This window comes from Schistocerca gregaria, chromosome 4 (assembly GCF_023897955.1).
Source record: "Schistocerca gregaria isolate iqSchGreg1 chromosome 4, iqSchGreg1.2, whole genome shotgun sequence".
Taxonomy (NCBI): Eukaryota; Metazoa; Arthropoda; class Insecta; order Orthoptera; family Acrididae; genus Schistocerca; species Schistocerca gregaria.
The window spans coordinates 745,851,091-745,872,513 of record NC_064923.1 but is presented as its reverse complement, the minus strand read 5'-3'; the positions used below and the strand labels follow the sequence as shown (position 1 = coordinate 745,872,513).

The following is a 21,423-nucleotide window of genomic DNA, read 5'->3' as shown; positions in this document are numbered from 1 at the left end:
CACATAACTAATGAGGAAGTATTGAATAGGATTGCGGAGAAGAGAAGTTTGTGGCACAACTTGACCAGAAGAAGGGATCGGTTGGTAGGACATGTTCTGAGGCATCAAGGGATCACCAATTTAGTATTGGAGGGCAGCGTAGATGGTAAAAATCGTAGAGGGAGACCAAGAGATGACTACACTAAGCAGATTCAGAAGGATGTGGGTTGCAGTGGGTACTGGGAGATGAAGAAGCTTGCACAGGATAGAGTAGCATGGAGAGCTGCATCAAACCAGTCTCAGGACTGAAGACCACAACAACAACCTGGTATTTCCATCCGTCTTTTAATGAACCATCATACGTACTACTTATGTGTAGGTTTCACTATGTGCAGTAAATTCCAGTAACAGAGAGTTGCAGTATTTTCACGACCAATATCCCAAAAGTTACTAAATACTAATTACAAAACTAAATCGCACGTCGCCGGCAGGAGTGGCCGAGCGGTTCTAGGCGCTACAGTCTGGAGCCGAGCGAACGCTACGGTCGCAGGTTCGAATCCTGCCTCGGGCATGGATGTGTGTGATGTCCTTAGGTTAGTTAGGTTTAAGTAGTTCTAAGTTCTAGGGGACTCATGACCACTGCAGTTAAGTCCCATAGTGCTCAGAGCCATTTGAACCAAATCGCACGTCACTGTGTTCAAAAAATTCTTCGCGATGTGCTACTGATTGTTGTGACTCCGTCATAATTACTAATTTTTTCATAGGTCTAATTTCTGTAATTCAAAATTGCTTCTTGTCTTGCAGATCAGTGACACGATACATTTGTTTTGCAGTTATTTCTTTGTTCCTCATCGTTCCAAATGGTTTTCACTTTAAAATTTGTCTGTGGTAATTTCATCGACCTAGGCTGGTAATCAGTCGGCACGATCCTGTTTATGTGTTCCACAGAAGCATACAGTCAAGTTAAGATCGAGGATAAAGCAAATGTAAGGCACCATGTCGCGAAATCCGTCGTACATTAGCCGCCAGGAGAAATGATCATTTCTTGGCTGAAAGTAATGTTTCACTGGTGAATCTATCCAAGAAAGAGACAGAATTCTTTTTATATGCAGTTGTCTTTGCAATTATTTTACTACATTCTACAAATCACACGCAGACGCGTAGAAATTGTAATTGAAGAAAAAATCAATTGTATTAGTGGAACAAATGTAACGTGACTCGCTGTGTTGCTTACGGTTTTACGATTATGGTCAGGTTTTATTATGAGGCATAAATCCATTCTCTGCTTCTTTGTTATCTTTCCGACATTGCTGTTGTAGCAACAGTGCAGAGTTCTTGAAAACGGTATATACATGCAGTAAACCTACGTACATATGTAAGTACATACGTCTGTATCCCGCGTCGTTGCATCAAATACATTGGTCCATCTTCTTCTCTTCAACTTCTTTCTCGTTTCTATTCCTAACCACTGCACGTTCCTCTTCTTTCTACGTGGGACCTGATCAAGTCTCTATGTCTGGTTCCAGGTCTTCATCAGGATCTTCTCGAGGTAACCACGTGGCTGTTAACTGCAAGAAATTACTTTTTAAACGTTTCTTTATTAGGTGTTCGAGTCGTTAGCCTAAAAAGCGTCGTATCTTTGTCTTAAAGGGATGCGGAGTAGATCGTAGACAGTTTTGTCACCAGAGATGTCCCATAGATCCAGTCATTCTGAAGTACACTATTCTGGCCTTAATAGGAAATATTCTAGTCCTTCATGGACCTTTGCAGAGGAGTATGACTGTAAAAACATTTGATCTGAATAAAAGACAAGGTATTCAGATAAATCCCCTTTTTATAATTTTTTATGATAATGTAACGCTCTCTTCAGACGTGGTAAAGGAAGTTCCTTGTCATCCAGGTGGACTTTTACTCGTTAATACTGACGGGTTTCGGTAATGATTGTGTTCGAAATTACGGCCAGAGGTGTATCATGTGTCTTGACGTCAGCAGTTGCGTTAGACTCACATGAGTCGTTAATTATGAGTGTACCGTTAATCGAGAGAGCTTATGTAATAATCTCTGCTTCACTGATCTGTGTTGTTTTACATTCGCTACAGTGTGCTCTCACCCGACCAATATTTTTCTCGATTTATTCGCAGTAGATGTATCCCTGGAAGCCCTACGTCGTTAATTTCTTGTAGACGCCTCAAAAGCAAGGGTTGACTGTTGATACATGGAGGGCTGCTCTCCGTGGTATAAGGTGCCTTTATAGTCTCCTAATTGCAAAGCCTGCTTGGAACACATACGTGTTACCACCGTAGTTTCGTCTTATGGATGACAATATGGCGGCTAATCTTGAAAGTACGATAGCCATAAATTACTTGCTGCCATTTTAACACGTAACGAATTGTCACAGACCTGCGTAAGAAGTTCGTCTGAGAAATTCTTTCACGAGAAAGTTGCTCTCTTGAAGCAATGTAGACGCTGTAATGTCTGGTGGGTGCTTGTCGCAATTCCTCCCACTCCCTCTCTGGTTCTTATCTAAACAATTATTGAGGGACTGGGTTTCCGTCAGCTATAATATAGGCTCTATGTGAATCATTTAATACGACTGCTGCGATCATTTCTTAAACAAGGCTACGGCTGATTCTCTTCTACCATCCATTCTAGTTGAAGTAGTGGCCTGAGTCCAATGGTCTCGTTATCGACAATACGTCTACCTCCAATCCTATTTGTGTCCATCCCCTTTTCATGCATTTTGATGTCCATCCAGATAATTTCTACTAATTCATAGCATTACATGAGATCTGAAGATGTTTCGCACGTATATTGAATCAACTCACACTGAAAGAAACATCCAGTATCGACCCAGACTGATTCATTAAGGGAAAGGAAAGCCTGATCCAGGAGGAACATTTAGAATTTCTGAGCCTTTTCAATGTGACGATCTTGACCCTGTCGATTATTCTGACTTACAATTAAGGCTGAAGGTACTTTAGAACAAAAATCTCGGCTGTCAAATGGGCGAATGCGGAAGAAAGCTGTTCGATATGCACACTCTTAAGTTCTCGTCTTTATAACTCGGTGAGGACTGGAATATTTCCCTAAAGAAGGCCAATATGGCTTTTTGAGAAGACTCAAACTCCGGTGACAAAACTGCTAGTTAACAGGAAGACATGGAGAAAATAAGATGAAAGATGTGTTTCCCCCTTTGCATTTCTTTCATAAAACTCTCTGTCCGAAAGAACAGACGCCACACATTCATATAATTTGATAGGCCTAGCTGGGCAGTGAATACTCCTTCTAACAGTGCGGATGCACAAATACGTCCAACTTCCTGTAAGAATCGTGGAAGAGCGAATGTGGGGGAAATGGACAGGGGCTGCAGATAGGTGGCGATCGATGGGAGTGTGGATCGGCCCTGAGGCGTGCCGCAATTGCGATAACACTGTGTCCCGGATGGCGCAGTGGTTAACGCACTTGGCTTGTAAGCAGGAGATCCCCGGTTCGATTTCCGGTCCAGTACACATTTTCATTGGTCGCCGTCGATTCCGCGTTATATCCCAGTGCAGCTGACAGCAGTGATCCCTCCGCTCCCTTTTCTATTCCTTTCTTTCCCGCTCCACCTTCTCTTATAAGTGTTTGTTAACCATGATGATACTGAATGAAGGTAGGATGCTTTTTGCGACCAGATCTGCTACTAACAGAGCCGTCGTCGATAGCGGACGCACCTTATTATCTTGCCCCTCTGATGCGATTTTCCTTCCTTGACCTAAAAAATAGCACAATTTGGATCTTCTTTTTATTACAATGAAAACTGTTCTCCAGTGATACGCAGTGAAGCAAAGTTACCTGTATAAGGGTCGACATAAAATTTAAGCAGCAGTCTTTCTGAACGACCAGTCAATCTTAATAGGATTTTCCACCTCCATTACCTGAGTTTTAAATAACAGATTTTAATACACGGATACTCACTGTTAATCGTTAATTTAATTGCAGTGAAATATACCTGGGTATCTTAGTCTGTGTCAACATGTGACTGTTTACAATTTAACAGGTGGTGCGCAAGTGCAGACTGCTGTAGTTTGGAAAAATTTGGTGGTTTATCTGTTTTGCTATGACCAAACATTCCGAATAGGTGTTGAAATGAATAATTCTGTGCTTGCTGGACACAGTTTGGAAGTGCCCAACGCAAATCTTAACCATGTGCAGCCTTACCGGCGCATCGACGAGTAGTACTGCTCGAGGAAATCGTTGGCATGTTTGAGTATATCCTCTCTCGCCCTCGGCGCTTTCGCGTCTCCTCCCGGTAGAGCCACAACACTGCCAAGACACGCTTTCTGTCCACACTGAGACGACTGAAACACAAGATACGAAAACAAAACTGTAGTTTAGCTTCGTCAGACAGTACTACACAGCATAAAAAATACTTATGCAGAACCTTATAATAAATATACTGCAGCTGCAATCGGGTGATACTCAGAGGGGTCTTAATCATTACGAACGACAGTAGCAAGGATTCTAGTCACGGTTGCCGAACTTGATATCAGAAAAATAGTTCAGTTATCAAACGGCGTGCTCGAGACGAAATTTTACGTAGCCCCATTAAATGTGAATCAAATTATTTACGCTCTCATTTTGTGAATATACTGTGCGGTATGGGATTTGGAGCAAGCAGTCACATAAATAAATGTTTTAAAAAAACTACAATGGTCAACAGAGGAAAGTGAATGTATGTTCGGAAAAAATAAATACCTCCACGAGAATGAAAACAGTGAAAGATTTCCGCAAATGTCAAGAGGTGTGAATCAATTGTTTGGTCATGTCGTGATGTTGGAGTTCGGTAGACTCAGTTTAACGAATTGTTAAATACGTTTGCAAGATTAGGAAAGAGAGGGTAGTTCCAAGAAATAAAGAATAGTTGGGTGCAACTAAAGACTCATACATAGAAGGTTACGAAGCGAATTTCGATAGAAAATTTAATTTTTTTCCGGAAAATTGGAAATACAGAGACGGCTGCTGGACAGAAGATAGGAGGGAAAAATTGAAATATCGAAAATGTGTTGGAAAACAAGAAAGGAAATAGACAACGAAAAATTAATCCATTGGGTGACTAACTACACGTTGTCCCTAGAGCTCTAAACTCCAGGCAAAGAAGATGGAAAAGAAGATAGAAAAGAAGAAATCCGTGTTGAAAAGTGGGTGTGTGACATAATTCTGTCCAGTTTTTTCATAGCGATTTTTTCATTGCCTGACTAATTGAGATACTGCCTGCACAGTACCAGGTATCAGTGGTTACTACCTCTCCGAAGCATGGTTTCCAATATTTTTAAAAAAAACTGAAATAATTTAAATTGGAGGCGTTCAATAAGGAATGCAACATTTTTTTTTCTCGCCCAGTTTCGGTTGAAAGAGTGCGGAATTTCTTGTGGCACATGATGGAATATTCCCGCTTCAGCTCTTCAGTCTCATCAAGTTCCGATAGGTGCCGGCGGTATACGTAGCCTTCACAATGGCGTCCCTAACGGAGGTGCGTTCCAAGCAGAGAGCTGTCATTGAGTTTCTTTTGATGAAAAAACAGAGCATCGCAGATATTCAAAGGCGCTTACAAAATGTTTACGGATACCTGGCAATGATCAAAACTATGGTGAGTTGTTGGGCGAGGCGTCTGTCATGATCGCTACATGCTCGCACAAATCTGTCAGATCTTCGGCGTGTTTGCCGGCCGCACATAGCTGTAACTCCTGCAATGTCGGAATGTGCGGATACATTCATTCGAGGTGATGTAAACGAACTTCTCCTTCTCCGTGACAACGCCAGGCCTCACACAAGTCTTTGCATTCGAGAGGAGCTCGCAAAAGTTCATTGGACTGTTCTTCTTCATCCACCCTACAGCCCAGATCTCGCACGTTTCGACTTCCATCTATTTGAGCGAATGACGGATGCGCTGCGCGGTAAGCATTACGTGGATGTTTGGGAGGTTACTGATGCAGCAAGACTTATTTTTGATTCGACGTCGACCAGTAGAGTGGTACTATGCGCGCATGCAGGCTCTCCAAATAAGGTCATCGCAAATGAACGGTGTTTTGTAGCAAAAAGAGTAAGGAATAAATGGTGTATAGGAATCCTGAATAATATCAACCTGCTTTTAGAAAACAGTGTGTTGCATTACTTACTGAACGCCCCACGTAATTCAGCTGTACCAAGCGTAGGTAGTTTAAATACTTACTCAATCTGAAACTAAAAATAGGCACATCTAATTTTATGGATAATACGGTGTTGTAATATATCTTCTCCTATAGCTCAATGTGTTGCCCGCTATCGTGCCACACGAGAAGGTGAGCCAGACCCGTGTCGAATCCTCACGGCGTATTAACGAGCACGAGTTGGTGCACTGGACAGTGTGAGTGTGCTTATTAGACAATCTCCCACTGTCGTTTAGACAAATGTTGGGCTGGTTCCCACATTCCCCTCAGAGAACACGAAATATACAAATAGTTAAAATACGATCACACAGAACAAAATTCACGCCATTCACAGACTAATGACGAGCACGACGTCACTCCCTTAGGTTACCTAGATGACTATGTCGTCAGAAAGGACATCCACAAATTTAAATAACGGGGTAAAGTGTGTCACATCCTGAAAAAGCAAACACCAAACAATACGGGATGAACGCTATGGAAAACAAAGAAGACACGTTGTTGTACTATGTATTGAGGCTATTTGAGTCGTAGACTGAATTCTAGCAGGAAATGGATGTTAAATCTGAAGAGGTATTTGAATCCTAGGCTAACGGCGAATGTGACGGTGGCACAAATCTGTGGTTCAAATGGCTCTAAGCACTATGGGACTTAACATCTGAGGTCATCAGTCCCCTAGAACTTAGAACTACTTAAACCTAACTAGACTAAGGACATCACACACATCCATGCCCGAGGCAGGAGTCGAACCTGCGACCGTAGTAGCAGCGCGGTTTCGGACTGAAGCGCCTAGAACCGCTCGGCCACAACGGCCGGAACAAATCTGTGAGCTAAGAAGAAGTAATATGGAGTATCTCGGCAAAATATATGTATCCTTCTTTGTTGCAGTAATTACATCTTCTACATCAACATATATACTCCGCAAGCGGCCTTGCGGTGTGCGGCTGAGGGCACTTTGTGTGCCACTGTGACTTCCCCCTTTTCCTGTTCCAGTCGCGAATGGTTCTCGGAAAGAACGGTTCCCGGTAAGCCACCGTGTGGGTTCGAATCTCTTCAATTTTATCTTCATGGTCTTTTCACAAGATATACGCAGGAGGAAGCGATATAATTGTTGACTTTTCTGGGAATGTCCGTTCTCGGAACTTCAACAACAAAGCCTCTCTTGGAGCGTCTTTGACTGGAGTTGGTTGATCATTTCTGTGACGCATTCGCGGTTACTTAATGAACCTGTACCGAAACTCACCGCATGGATCTTCTCTGTTACCTCTATCAGTTCTATCTGCTACGGATCCCACACTGATGAGCATTATTCAAGTATTGGCCGAACGAGTATTTTGTAAGGTACTTCCTTTGTAGGCATACAACTTCACCTGGAAATTCTTCCATTGACTTTGTCTGGCATCTGGCTTACTCGCGATTAATTTCATGTGGTCGTACCACTTTTAATCGCTCCGTGCGCATACTGATCGGTATTTTATGGACGTAACTTCTTCTAGTGACTGTTCAGTAATCCTGTAATCACACAATAATGGGCATGTCTGTGTATTTGAAATACATTACATCTATTTATGTTGAGGGTCAAATTCCACTCGCTGGACCAAGAATCGATGCTCTGTAGCTCTTTCCGAATTTCGCTAGAGTTTTCTACCGTCGCGACTGCTCTGTATACGACAGCAACATCCGCGAAAAGCTTCCTGGAACTCCCGACGTCATCTACCAGGTCAATTTTATATACTATGAAAAGTAATAATCTTATAACACTTCCGAGGGCACGCTCAAAGTTACTTTTACATCTCTGCGTTCAAAATGACATACTTTGTTCTGTTTGCTAAAAACTTTTCAGTGTAGTCACACTGTTTGCCTGATATTCCGTATGTGCGTATATTGTTCATTGGGCTGCATTGCGGAGCTGTATCGAATGCCATGTGCAATGGCGCCTGTATGCACTACTTTCTGGATCTTGTGGACGAACAGAGCGAGCTGGGTTTCCCGGGATCGTTGTTTTCGCAACCCATGATGGTTTTTACAGAGAAGATTTTCGGCCCCCAGAAACATATTATTCGAGCATAAAACATGTTCCATAATGCTACTACTGACCGACGTCAGATATATAGGCCTACAGTATTGTGCTTCTGTTCGATGACCCTGCTTGGAACTTGGAAACGAGAATGACGTCTGCTTCTTTCCAAACGTCGGGAACACACGGTCGTCCAAAGATCTAAGGTACACTGCTACTAGAAGAGCACACACACACACACACACACACACACACACACACACACACACACACACACAAAAACCATATCGATAACCGTCAGCATCATCTTTGCAAGTTTGCAAGTCATGTAACATGTACACTTACGTTTTCTTTTTAGGTACTAAGGTAATTCAATGTGGCATAGCTTAAAACGACTTTCCATCACCTTACGCTCATTTTAAACCGTGTAAATGCTGTGTCAGAAATATTAAACCTGTCGTTGAATAGGAAGGTAACTGAATGCAATTTCATTATTCGCTCTTACCGAGGCTGAAAGAAAAAATCGATCTGGTGTAAGTTCATTCGGACTTTGCCGTAGAATTAAGGGATGGATTGTCAATGAATCTACATCTACGTCCACATACACATTCCACAAGCCAATGTGCGGTGAGTGGCGGACGGTCCCTTGTACCACTATTAGTCATTACCTTTGATGTTCCATTCGCAAATAGAGCGAGGGAAACACTAATGTCTGTATGCTTCCATACGAGTCCTAATTTCTCTTTCCCCACGCGAAATGTAGGCTAACGGCGGAGAATCGTGCAGTCAGCTTCAGATGCCGGTTCTCTAAAGTTTCTCAGTAGTATTCCTAGAAAATAGCGTTGCCTTCCCTCCAGGGATTCCCGCTTGAGTTTACTAAGCATCTCCGCAGTATCACGTGTTGATGGGACCTCTGAATTACTTCGATATCTTCGTTTAATCCGAGTTGATGGGAATCGCAAAGACGCCAGCAGCAATGAAGAATGAATCGCACTAGTGTTCTACATGCGGTCTCCTTTATCGATGAACCACACTTCCGTATAATTCTCCCAGTAAACCGAAGTAGACCTTTCGTCTTCCCTATCACGATCGTTACTTTCTCGTTTCACTTCATATCGCTTTAGAACTTTACAACTAGGTATTTAATCGGCAAGACTGTGTCAAGTAGCACACTGCTAATACTGTACTAGACCATTACGAGTTTGTTGTTCCTACTCAGCTGCATTAAGTTACATTCTTCTACATTTTGAGCTAGCTGCTACTCATCACACCAACTCGAAATATTGTCTAAGTCACTCAACGACAACACCTTCCCGTGCAACATAGCATCGTCAGCAAAACAGCCGCAGATTGCTGCTCACCCTGTCCGTCAGATCATTTATGTATATAGAGAACAACAACGTTCTTATCACACTTTGCTGTGACATTCCTGACGATACGCTTGTCTCTGATGAACACTCTTCGTAGATGATAACGCGCCGTTGATAACGACGTACTGAGTTCTATTACTTAAGACGTGTCCCAGCCGCTCACATATCTGGGAACCTATCCCGTATGTTCGTACCTTCGTTAACTGTTTGCACTAGAGCACCATGACACACGCATTCCGAAAATGGAGAAATATGTAGTTTGCCTGTTGCCCTTCACCTGTGATTAGCAGGATATCACGTGAAAGAAGAGAGAGCTTAGACTCGGGCGAGGGGCGCTTTCTAAAACAAACCTGATTTGCACATCGTTCAAATGGCTCTGAGCACTATGGGACATAACTTCTGAGATCGTCAGTCCCCTAGAACTTAGAACTACTTAAACCTGCCCGAAGCAGGATTCGAACCTGCGACCGTAGCGGTCGCGCGGTTCCAGACTATAGTGCCCAGACTATGGTGCTGATTTGCAGATAGTAGTTTTTATGTCTCAAGGAAGTTAACTGTTTTGGATCGGAGAGTATGTTGAAGAATTCTTAAGCAAACCGATGTTAAGGATATTGATCCGTAATTTTGCGGTATAATTCTCTTTTATCTTTCCTTTAAACAGTAGTCACTTGCACTTTGCTTTTGGGACTTCGTGTTGAGCGAGAGATTCGCGATAAATGCAAGGTAGGTAAGAAGCCAGTGCTGTAGAGTACTCTTAGTAAACCCGAAATAGGACGTCATCCTTATCTCCTGATCTGGCGCCGTATATACGTACGCAAGGTATGCCCAACTCTTAGTTCTTGAAAAACAGATGCAGATGCAACTTTTTGTTCTCGGAATAGGACAGTCATTGAACATAAATGTAATTTGAAACTTGCAAAAATTGAGTCGGGGAAACTAAACATCTGTTGTAGCATATGAGGAGGAAGACAAGAGACTTCAGTGTATCGCGCGAAGGGTGACCCAACGAACATGATTATTCTGGCCTCCATCAATAACAGAATGTTCTTTAGAGGAGTTGAGACCTCTTACCTGATAGAAGTTTATTGCTCCGACTACTATCGGAGAGACGGCAGCTTGCCTTGCAGATCTCTGGAACCATACATCAGGCTTATGTCAACAATTGTTTCCAAAACGAGGACGAGGGTTGATGGGTAAAGCGAAAACGAGTTGTAATAGTAGTGAGCGATTATTGTTGCTAGGAGCATAGGGCGCTTGACCTTAGCAGAGGGCGATGGGCAGTGGGAGACAGGACGGATTCGGCAGAGAGATGCTCGTAAGACTCGGCCGAAGCGCTCCCATCTCGTTGGCGGCCGCCTCGTGCCGAGGAATCCCAAACATGGAGCGGCCGCTGGCAGTGGCGGGGAGCGCTGGGGCCCGCCGAAGCCTCGGAGGCGCCTGCAGTCGGCTCTCCGCTGCCGCCCCGCGAGACATGTAACACCGGCGGCCGCTCTCAGCTGTTTCATTTACTGGACACAGTGGAGCCGCAGTCTGTCCTGTGGGTCTGAACTAAGTACAGAAGGCGTTGTGTGGAAACTGACGATAACACTCCAGCAGACTGACTCCTGCAGGGTTTCCTTAAGGGGTTCCTATGACGCATCATTATGTCAGGAAACTAGGTAAAATGGTTTCTCTCAATCAAGGCAAAGTAACGGTAGAGGAATACAGTATGCTGTGCTGTCGAGTGCAGTTACATAGGGGCCATTTTGGACTACACGGTTACTCCTCGTGTGATAATGAAAGTGCTGATGGGAGGATGTGTTTCCAGAGTGGAACTTCCACTTTGGAGTAGAGTGAGCGGTGTAGAGACTTCCTGGCAGTTAACGAACCTCCCCGGAACTATAACGGGTCTGTAAGAGCTTCATATACGAAAGAGAATGTCGTGAGTTCTAGTCTGGGTCCGCTACACAGTTTTAATTTGCAACAAGAAACAGGCGAGCCAGAGATGTCATACGTCACACCAACTAGAGAGTTTTCATGCCCTGTTATTTCGAACAATTTGTTACTAAATTAAATTAGCAGCAAGTACAGGGTGTAAATTTCCAAGCAGATGAGTGAAAAAACGCCACTGACCTCGTCAGATACCTGTGCACACAACATTCACCTGTACGGGAATTAGAACGGGTCGAACTGCCAGTTAGCATGCAACCTACCATTAATGTGGACCAGTGCTTTAAGACTGTTCTTCATGAATGCGCGCACATTATTGCGAAACTGAAATAAAAATGAGTGTTGTTTTGACATAAAGAAGAAATCTGCTTCGAAGAGACAGTTTACGGCGTGCACATGTAGTCATTCCATTCTATACTTTACTATTCGAGTACACGTCTCGACTAAAAGGCAACCACAGCAACAACAAATCTACATGACAATCTATTCATCCTCTCTAGCTGATCAGTTAGCGCAAAGCTATTTATGTTATTCTGAACCTGTACATAGTATTTGTGTTTTATATGGCACGCAGGAATACTCTCATCTCTTTCGTTCCTGTGACTTTTTGGCAACGTCCTCGTTCTGTAGTCGTCAGATAAAGCACAGAGCCTCTTTCCGATCAATAAGCCGGCCTTCTGTGTTAGAGGATATATCATTGTTCCAGATGATTTATGATTTATGCAAATCTTTTACGTGAATGTTGTTTAAATAACGCCATGGTTGGTTTCATTCCCATATTTTTCGAATCAGATGACACGTTCTATCTGTTAAAAATCTCTGAAAGGTTAAGGTCTGTGGTGCAAATCTTTGGACTGTCGGCCGAACTACATTTTGGGCGCAGCCATTCTATTCGCTGCGGCGCTAGGTCAGGTACAGGGACGGGGGAGGGGACTGGAGGTCTCGCACTGGCCCGGCCGCCTGTTACCTACTAGAAAGATCCTCGGGAGTTATTTCGCCAGCAGGCTTAATGGACCTGGGGCCGTCCTAGAGGGACTGGAAAGCGAAAAAATCGTCGATATCGTCCGGGGTCGAAAACTGGACTATCAGTGCAGGTGCCTAATGCTCTACCTGCCAGACTACCATCACCCTCTCGTACGCAAGTCTGAACTTTTGTAGGTCATACCTACAAATCACATAGGCGTACGTCACTTTTATCATAAGAGGGAGTTGGAAGCTATCCAATTCGTTTCGCTTCTTTCGGCAACGTTAGCGAGCGATAGTTTTCTCTTTACCATTCCCACATCCCCTACAAAACCAACAAATAAAAATGGCAAGGCTAAATTGTTGTAACGCATAGTCGCACGGGGTAAGGATTATAGAGAAAAAAATATGGCTTAGGGACCCGTGACGCACATCGAGTGCTTAACGTTTACTGTCTACCTCTAAGTGTACCTCTGAACTTTTTGTTCCAGGTAGCGAGCGGCAGAAAGCGTGATTACAATTCTTGTGTAATTATCTTTAATAGTTCCAAAATATGTGAAAGTTGTTGTGGATGTTGAAGTTCTTGACAAAGTAATTAACGTCAAAATTAATATAGTCCCTTATTCTTCAACCAGAAAGAAACCATATTTTAAGATTTTGCAGCGGTTTCAACGGAAGCCGCTTACGACATGTACTTGGTACATGTCTATGAGAAATAATATTTTCAGCTCTTAAAGGTAAACCACCACGCATGAATTACGTGCTTTGCATTTCAAATGCACTACCACAATGTTATTACTGGCAATGTTTTCTTATAAAAATTCTGTAATAAATTATTCAACTATAAGCCTTTTACGGCCTAGCTCAATTAATCTAATATATGAAGGACAGTGTACGGGAACCAGTGAAGAGTTTTTTACGGCGCCAAGTGATATTAGACGTTAAGGTAAGAGTAAGGGAGGCTTCCTGACAAGTTTAAAAACTGTATGCCGGACTGGGTATCGAATTCTGGTCTTTGGGAGTAAGGATAAGCCAGGTGCCATTCTTCTATCAGCGTTTAGGCTGTGGCTCCTGCTGTATGCTTTCTTCCAGTGTTGCTAGCTCAGCAAGATATACAGGAGTCTCACTGGGGAGCTATTGAAGCAGGATAGAGATCCTCAAGATACGAAACATTCATTAGGTCTGGGAGCGGACTTAGATGCTAGACCAATAACCGGGAAACGCATATATCTGTGTTCGAGACTTCCGCAGGCCCGCAGTTTCTTCTTGTCAGGTGAATATCATTTCTGTGCTTCGGAACGTATTTCATTTGTGATAATTATAGAAGTCTTCAACTGTTCAGGATGAAACGATAATTTCATGGCAGCGAGTTCTGACAACTGTAATGACTGCGATGTCGCATTTTTTTGATGGGCGCTGTTCGATGTAATCTTCCTTATGCTATATTAATTAACAGCCACTAATTGATATGTGCTACGGGAAGCGTTGTATTTCTTGTGTTGTAGATCGACATTTAGAAGTGGCACAGAAATATAATAAGCCTGTATTTCTGCACTAATGAACGATGCTTATTACTCAACTAAGTGAAATGCGCTCTCGAACGTGGCGCGAAGTAAACGTGTCGCGTAACTACGTACAGCAACTTTCTAGTTTTAGTACTGAGCATTGCCTTGGACTGCCATCTTGGAAAGTGATCACGTAAAATGTCTTTGCTGCTAAGCGTGATCAGATTTATTGATGGTCAGGAGGGAGATCAAGTGACAGTATTTTCGGAAATAAACTAAGGACTTTACTTGGAAATTCAGACTGTCCATACTGTGGACACCGTGAAAGAAGCAGCCATCATACAGACGGAATTGGAATTCGATTGTCTACTCAAGTGAAGAAAAAGCAGAATGCTGTCATTGACAGTATGGATAAAGGTGCAGCAACATACCAAATTTTGCGGTATTGTACAGTAAACAAACAATAAAGCACTTGCGCAAACGTTTTGCTACCCTTGTTGCTAAGAGATAAGCCCTCAAATTACGATTCTGTGTAATTCATTCTTGAAATTGCAGGAATAAACGAGTGATTTTGCGCAAAAAACAGTTAACTGCCACGAATTTCTTTGTTGAATTTCTGGTATCTGTAAAAAATATATTAGACGATAGCATGCTTAGCACGCCGTCCAAAGGAGAACCAATACGTCGCTATTATGTCTCGCCTCTTCTGAACAATCAATATGGATGTCCGGATATTCTGGCCGTATAATACATCTTTATACAACTATAATGTTCGAATTTTTCATGGGTGCAATACATGTTCCCACATCGCCATATGAGGGTACTTAAAGCTGCTAATTGTTTTGGTGGATCATGTATTACAGAGTGGGATGCGTAATTTTGCGTGGGTGTACTGACCTCCTTATCTTCGAAGGTGGTACACTTGCCGGTCAACGTTATTGTGACACTGTACTCGTTCACCATGTGCGTCTTTTCAGGGATGTATTCAGCCCTGACTTCATTTCTATATATTATAGTGCGGGAACGCATCGAACTATACAGGTGGAGGAGCTCAGTGTATGAATATTCCGCAAGTGAACTGCCCCGCCCCTTCCCACGACTTAAATCCCATCGAGTGCGTGTGCGATGCATTGGGAAGACACGTTGCTACACCCCCACATGCACTAACGACCAATCGCTAGTTGGCAACCACGCTGGTGAAGGAATGGAACGCCTTACCGCAACAAGTACTTGCCAACCTTGTGGCCAGCTGGGAGCACACTGCAGAATATGCACTGCTGTCCGTGATGATTACAGATTCTTATTAAGAACCACGTGCTGGCTTTTGTAATGTGCAGGGGACCGTCAAAAATCACAGTGACTGAAGTGTAATTATAGTCTTTGAATAAAAGTATGATTTATGTTCTTCTCAGTGCCTACTTCTTTCAGTTGCCTTCTGTACAATACTCAAGCAGTTATTTCTTTGTATTGTTAAAATTTTAAAATTTTATCAAGTTTTGTTTCTTGGCAGTGATACGCCATGCGAAAGTTACTTTCGTACTTAAGTTTGGCACAACAGTGTACATGCTTTATACAAATGACCAGCGTGCACTACTTGTGAAATTCTGAAAATTTATTGGAAAATGACTGGCGAATGTTTGATTGATATACCGCTTTCATTTTCACTTGTTTATTTCGTAAGGATAGAATAGCTCGATCGCCAAGAAAAGTTTAAAGCAGACTGAGAAATTCTCTAATTGTTTGTGTTGTTCATTTGCTTCCTCCGCCATTTATAGGCGACATTGTCCATACATCGCAAGATTATACGCCTGTTAAGTTAAAAAATTATATGAATAAACATGTGCTGTGAGGAATATCTCTTCCAGAAGTATTGCTGACACTGTGATATATCCATCAAATATCTAGTACACGTACGGAGCAATTGAAAGCGGAACGACCACATAAAAATAAACGCACGTAAGGCAGCTGGCGCATTAAGTTTCACTGGAAGAATCCTCGGGAAATTCTGCCTGTCAGCAAAGGAGGTAGCTTACAGAACCCTCGTTCGACTAATACTTGAATATTGCCTGGCAGCCACGGATCCTTACCAGATAGGATTGATATGGGAAACGGAGAAGACCCGTAGAAAACCAGCACGTTTCGTTTGAGGTTCATTAAATAAGCGCTAAAGCGTCACGGATCTGCTCAGCCAATTCCACTGGCAGACGCTGCAAGGGTGTGGTTTACTGTTGAAGTTCGGAGAGACTGCGTTCCTAGAACAGTCAACCAGTATATTGCTTCCTCCGATGTATATATCGGCCTAAATACCATGAAAATTACAGCAACCGTTCTTCTCGTGAGCCATTTCACCCCCTCCTCTCTCTCTCTCTTCCCCCCCCCCCCGCCTCTCTCTCTCTCTCTCTATCTATCTCTACCTCTCTACCTTTACCTTTTCCTCTCTCTCTCTACCTCTACCTCTACCTCTCTCCCCCTCACACACACACATACATACACACACACACACACACACACACACACACACACACACACACACACATTATATAGGAAGTATATATAAATATATAAAGTCGATAAAACAGTCATCTTAAAGTTCATATACATGTTCTTAGCGCAACAAATAGCAGGTACAAACCGTGAAAAAACAAATAAGGAGCTATTAAATCACAAATCCGAGACATCTTGACAGATAAACATGTTTACTGCTGATTAAAAGAAAGCAATAGGCAGACCACAGAACTTTTATCATTTGCAGTAAGTGAAACAATACTTCCGTTTTATGCCTCGGGAGCCCATCGCAGCCAGTCGCGAGCGTTGGTTGTTTCATGTCAGATACGATAGCACGGCTTGGCTACAGTGGGAACGTCGCACTACTTACCGAAGAAAAATTCACTTCTTTTAAGAGTAAGCGAGAAATCGGGAGCAGTAGGTTGTATCATCAGAGTGTTATCAGATGTATTTAACTGACAATTAAAAGCGCGACTGAAAGCAGATGTTTTATTAGATAGTTTTGCCCCCACGAATCGAATATGGAATTCAAATTTAACGAAAGTATGCTTCCGAGACTAGGGAACTATATCCAACCCGCTCTATTAAAATTAACTATCTATTTAATAATCATGTCTAATAATACGTCTTTTTTATAAAACTTTAAACAGCACAGTAAAGCGTCTAATTGCACCGAGGATGTGATTTCTCCTTTCTGGATGGCGTTTCACTGAGAAAGGGGATCACATTCTGGGGAAGCAGAGTTGAAGCCCCGGTTCACCTTTAACGATATCCGTTTTCTGTTTTTCCCTAAATCACTTCAGACGAATTTCGTGTCTATTCCTGCAACTACATCGCAACAGATTCCTTTCGTCTTCCGTTTCCTACTGAATCAGTGCTGTATGTCTTCTATTCAGTTTAGCAAATGTAATATTATTTGTTGTTAAACTGGAAAAGGAGAGAATCTAAATGGTCTATACCTAAGTTCAAACTAGTGTCTTTCCAGGAAGTACGATCCACACTGATAATTGCATTACATGTATGGGAAATCTGTGCTGTTATAAACATGAAATTTGGAAAACTAGTGTCATACATACGGTGTTCCGTATGTATGAAACTAGTTTTCCAAATTTCATATTTATAGTAGCACAGATTTCCCATACATGGACTCAGCAGAACACGTGAACAACGATGGCTTGAACAGTTGTAAAATAGTAACACTTCCGTATTTTTCGCCTTTAGTAGTATCTAACGATATAAAAGCGCTCCAAATTTCGAAGTTGTAAAAATAGTGTGTTCCAGAATTTCTAGAGTACAGCATCTACCATAGCTCAGGAAGACAGCTACGGAGGAAGGAAGGGAGATCAGGGTTTCTAGCAACATCGATTGCGAGGTCACAAGAGCTGAGGCCCAACTTCGGACTGGATACCACTGGTAACTTAACAATTTACGGCCGGATCGGGATTCGAACCGTCGTCCTCCCGAATACGAGTCCAGTGTCCTGCCACTGCGACACTTCGCTGACTGGGAGAACGTTGTAAACGATCCCAACGTGAATCTTTGTTAATTTGCAATGACAAACAGACAAGTGTGGCGCCGAATACGGAGCAGAGAATGTCCGTGTTTGAGAGCTAATGCTGCACCTACTGTACCTGTTGTCTGCCGCTCACGTTGGTGTGCAGCCGGTCGACATCAGTCTCCTTCGTGGCGTGGTTTCGCAGTCGTACGAAGTTCCCCAACATCGTCACAGTTTTCTGTCTATAATTTTTAAATGACTTTACTAGCAAATCTAGAGGCGCAGTCTGCACAGCCCGGAGCTACAGCAGCTTTCGAGATCGGAGCGTCCTTCGGCGTTCTGAAGCCCAGAAGGAGGTTGGCAGGTTGCTTGACCTGACTGTCTCGTGCCCGTGGTCGGCGGTGCCTTATATGGGTGGGCGGCACGTGACCCGGCGTGTGGTCGGCGGCGTCACCGCCGCCATCGTAGGGCGGGCCCTGGCCCTATCGCAGCCTCGCTGCGCGCAGGGCCGCTCCACTCCACCGCAGTCTCGGGCGGCAGACACATCGTCGGCGAAACCTTGCAGCCCACGTCACGGGCCCACAGTGTCTGCAGCAACTCTGCCACCGTACTCCGTGTCCTCCTCGTGCGTGGACAGTTTTCAGATCTGTAGGTGTCTGGCCGCATTTGAAAAACTCACCGCAATACCGACTGCAAGTGCTTGCAAATTATGTTCCACTCCATTGGCGACGTTCTTTCGAAAGTATGACAACTTTGTCAGTTCTCACCGTGACACCTGAAATTACGAAGCCCTTAAGAGTGTGATTTACACTTTTTTGTGTTAGGAGAGTGATTTAAAGTTTTTTGTCCGTAAGAGAGATTTACAATGCTGTTTCTCTGAAATGCTGTTTTTGTTAACCATATCCTGAACAGAGAATGCAAGAAGCGACATACTTGTACTACAGTTTGTAACGTTTCCTTGAAAGCAAGACCAGCTTTACCAAGCCGTTAATTTAGCGCCTATAAGTAGGTAGGTTGTTAGAAAATGATAACACTTTTACACCCATTCCTAAAGAAAAGCAATCGTGTCATCTTTTAGTGCAAGGTGTATTTTACAAAGGGAAGAGAAGTGTAAGACATTATCAGTGGCCGACATTTAGACTGCACGGGCATGTAAAAACGTCAGAAACCAATAAATTAGTTATTGATAGATTTGAGAAATGTCACATTCGACAATTCCGCACCAAAAACTGGACCTTTGACTGCTTGAGACTGAAGTATGGTGGTTAAAAAAAAAGCGAAATTAATGATACGAAGTTCTGAAGGTACCTTGTATTGAGAAAGGTAAACACTGGTGCAAGATTTGTCATCTTTTTGCTGTGTTTCCACAATGCATATTTCAGTTGGAATGTGATGATGCGTGCAGAATGCGTAAAATGACGTGTCCAATTCCCTAAAATCACATCCTATCCGCAACAGTCCCCGTTACTTTTTTCGACCTATCGACACGATTTCTAATCGAATCGTTATATTTCTCACATGATGCAAGTATAAAAAATCGCTGATAGAACAAAGACATAGGTTTTTCCAAATTTTCATTGCGATGTCTTTCTCTTTATAAAGAAATAAACGAGCGTAATTAACTGCTGCAGCTGTGAACGGAATGAATTGTTAACTACAGTATTTGGTTCAGTAATTTATGATAATCTCATATTATACACGTAACAATGGATGAATAAAAAGCAAGACTCATTCACAGTGGCGTAATACTCATTACAGTCATTTAATGAAACTTTGGATTAAGCTGCTGAAAATGTTTGTTTTGTATCATATGGGAAGTAACCGTGCGAAGTAATTCTCTGATAAATCATTTACTTCGTTAGCTGCCGCTGCCTACAGAATATCTCTATTTATAACTACACATAAATCTAGTGAGAATAGTTGCTGCAGCTGTCTACACGATCCCGTCTGGCTACCCTTTGCCGCGACGTTTGCAAGTCATAATACACCACCTTTCTTTAACGTCTTCGCAAGATGTAACAGTGGTGATCCACCTTGCACAGACTAAGCGAGTGGTTTAGTGGTGAAATGTTGGAGTGGTATTCGGTAGCCCTTTCGGTCATAAGTCGGTTAAAGCAAAACCCGGGATGGTTCCTTCGGAAAGGACACGGTTTATTTCCTTCCTCATCCTTCTCAAATTCGAACTTGTGCTCTGTCTATAAAGACCTAGTCGTCGATCGGACATCAGCACCACAACTTTTTTTTGACCTTATAGTCACTTAGACAGTGAGCAAAACTATATGCATATTCTCACTAAATTACGGCTTCGTATTCTTTGCATTAACCTCAGTTCTCTGAGTTACCTCCCACTGATTATTTGCTCTTTGGCTGTCATGGCTGTGTCGTGAATATAGATCGAAGTTAAACATGGTGAAGATGTCCAGCACGTGTTTTACTGTATCTTAATTGCGTAGAACTGACAAATTTCTGCACGCATGCGATCTGCTACCATAAAGATACCTGTTCACTGTTGTCGATCAAGGGCTCTTCGGTTAGCAGTCCACTATCCATTTTGGCGACCTTTCGCCTTTAAGTGACATTTGGATGACAAACATTAAAATTCTCAGTAAGTCAATAGATATGTGGCTTCTTACTGTTATGTTGCTAACTGGTATTCTAAAATATTACCATTAGCAAAAGTTTGAGTACAGTTATCGACGAAGTTAAATGCATATACAAAAAAAAAAAACACAAATCCAAATGGCTGCACTGCGAAATACTCTTACAGATACAAAAATTGCTGTAACCCACTAGGTATCGAATTGATCTGACACTGGTTGCAGATACGGGCACAGCATTCCCTGCTGTTCCTCTGTTTCAACTCTGTGCCAGAGTTCAGTAACCGTAGCGGCGGCGAGGGAGTCTTTCAGCAACCAGTGACCAGGTATTTTCAGTGGTGAGACGTGTAGAGAACGTGATGGCTAGGCCAACAATCGAACACCCACCATATCGAGGTAGGTCGGCACAGCACGGGCAACGTGTGATTTTGCGTTGTCTTATTGAAAGATAGGGCGCAGTTTCCGACTTAAATAGGTCAGAAAAATATAACACCTGGTATCCAAATTACCGGCTATGCGAGCAAGACGTGCTCGTGGAGTGTACCCGATGTCTCCCCATACCATCAGGGCTCGCATGACGATGAACAGAATCTGGCAATGTTGGTTTTCCTCAGAGCCTCCACGCACAAACACATCCGCCGAATTGCTGTACGCTGTACTCGTCTGTGAGGTCGACGATGTACCACTCCAGTGCACAGTGCTGTAACTGAGCAAACCTCCCCCTGCTGCCGCATCTAGGGAAGCGACAACAATCGTCGCCGTGCTGACAGTGCTTAGTGCTCTTGAAGTCGCCTCACCTTCCGTATGGAGACTTATCTTGCTACAAGAAAGCCCGTCTCCTGACTCAGTGTATGTGATCGGGCACTACCGTGCGACAC

At 43.0% G+C, this 21,423-nt stretch overlaps 1 protein-coding gene across 2 annotated transcripts in view; it reads right to left on the bottom strand.

Annotated features, from left to right (window-relative positions):
• The window catches only part of LOC126266892 (nitric oxide synthase, salivary gland-like), a 143,473-nt gene extending 125,156 nt beyond the window's left edge, over positions 1 to 18,317 (bottom strand). The window contains exons 1-2 of one of the 2 annotated variants that reach the window (XM_049971558.1): positions 18,085 to 18,317; positions 4,180 to 4,319 (exon numbers count right to left, since the gene is read on the bottom strand). In XM_049971558.1, coding sequence (XP_049827515.1) covers positions 4,180 to 4,319; positions 18,085 to 18,174 — 230 coding nt within the window. In that variant the 5' untranslated portion in view covers positions 18,175 to 18,317. Of the gene's footprint in view, positions 1 to 1,366; positions 1,548 to 4,179; positions 4,320 to 18,084 lie in introns of those variants that run through there. The other variant, XM_049971559.1, reaches the window with a different exon arrangement.
• Between the last annotated feature and the right edge of the window lie 3,106 nt (positions 18,318 to 21,423).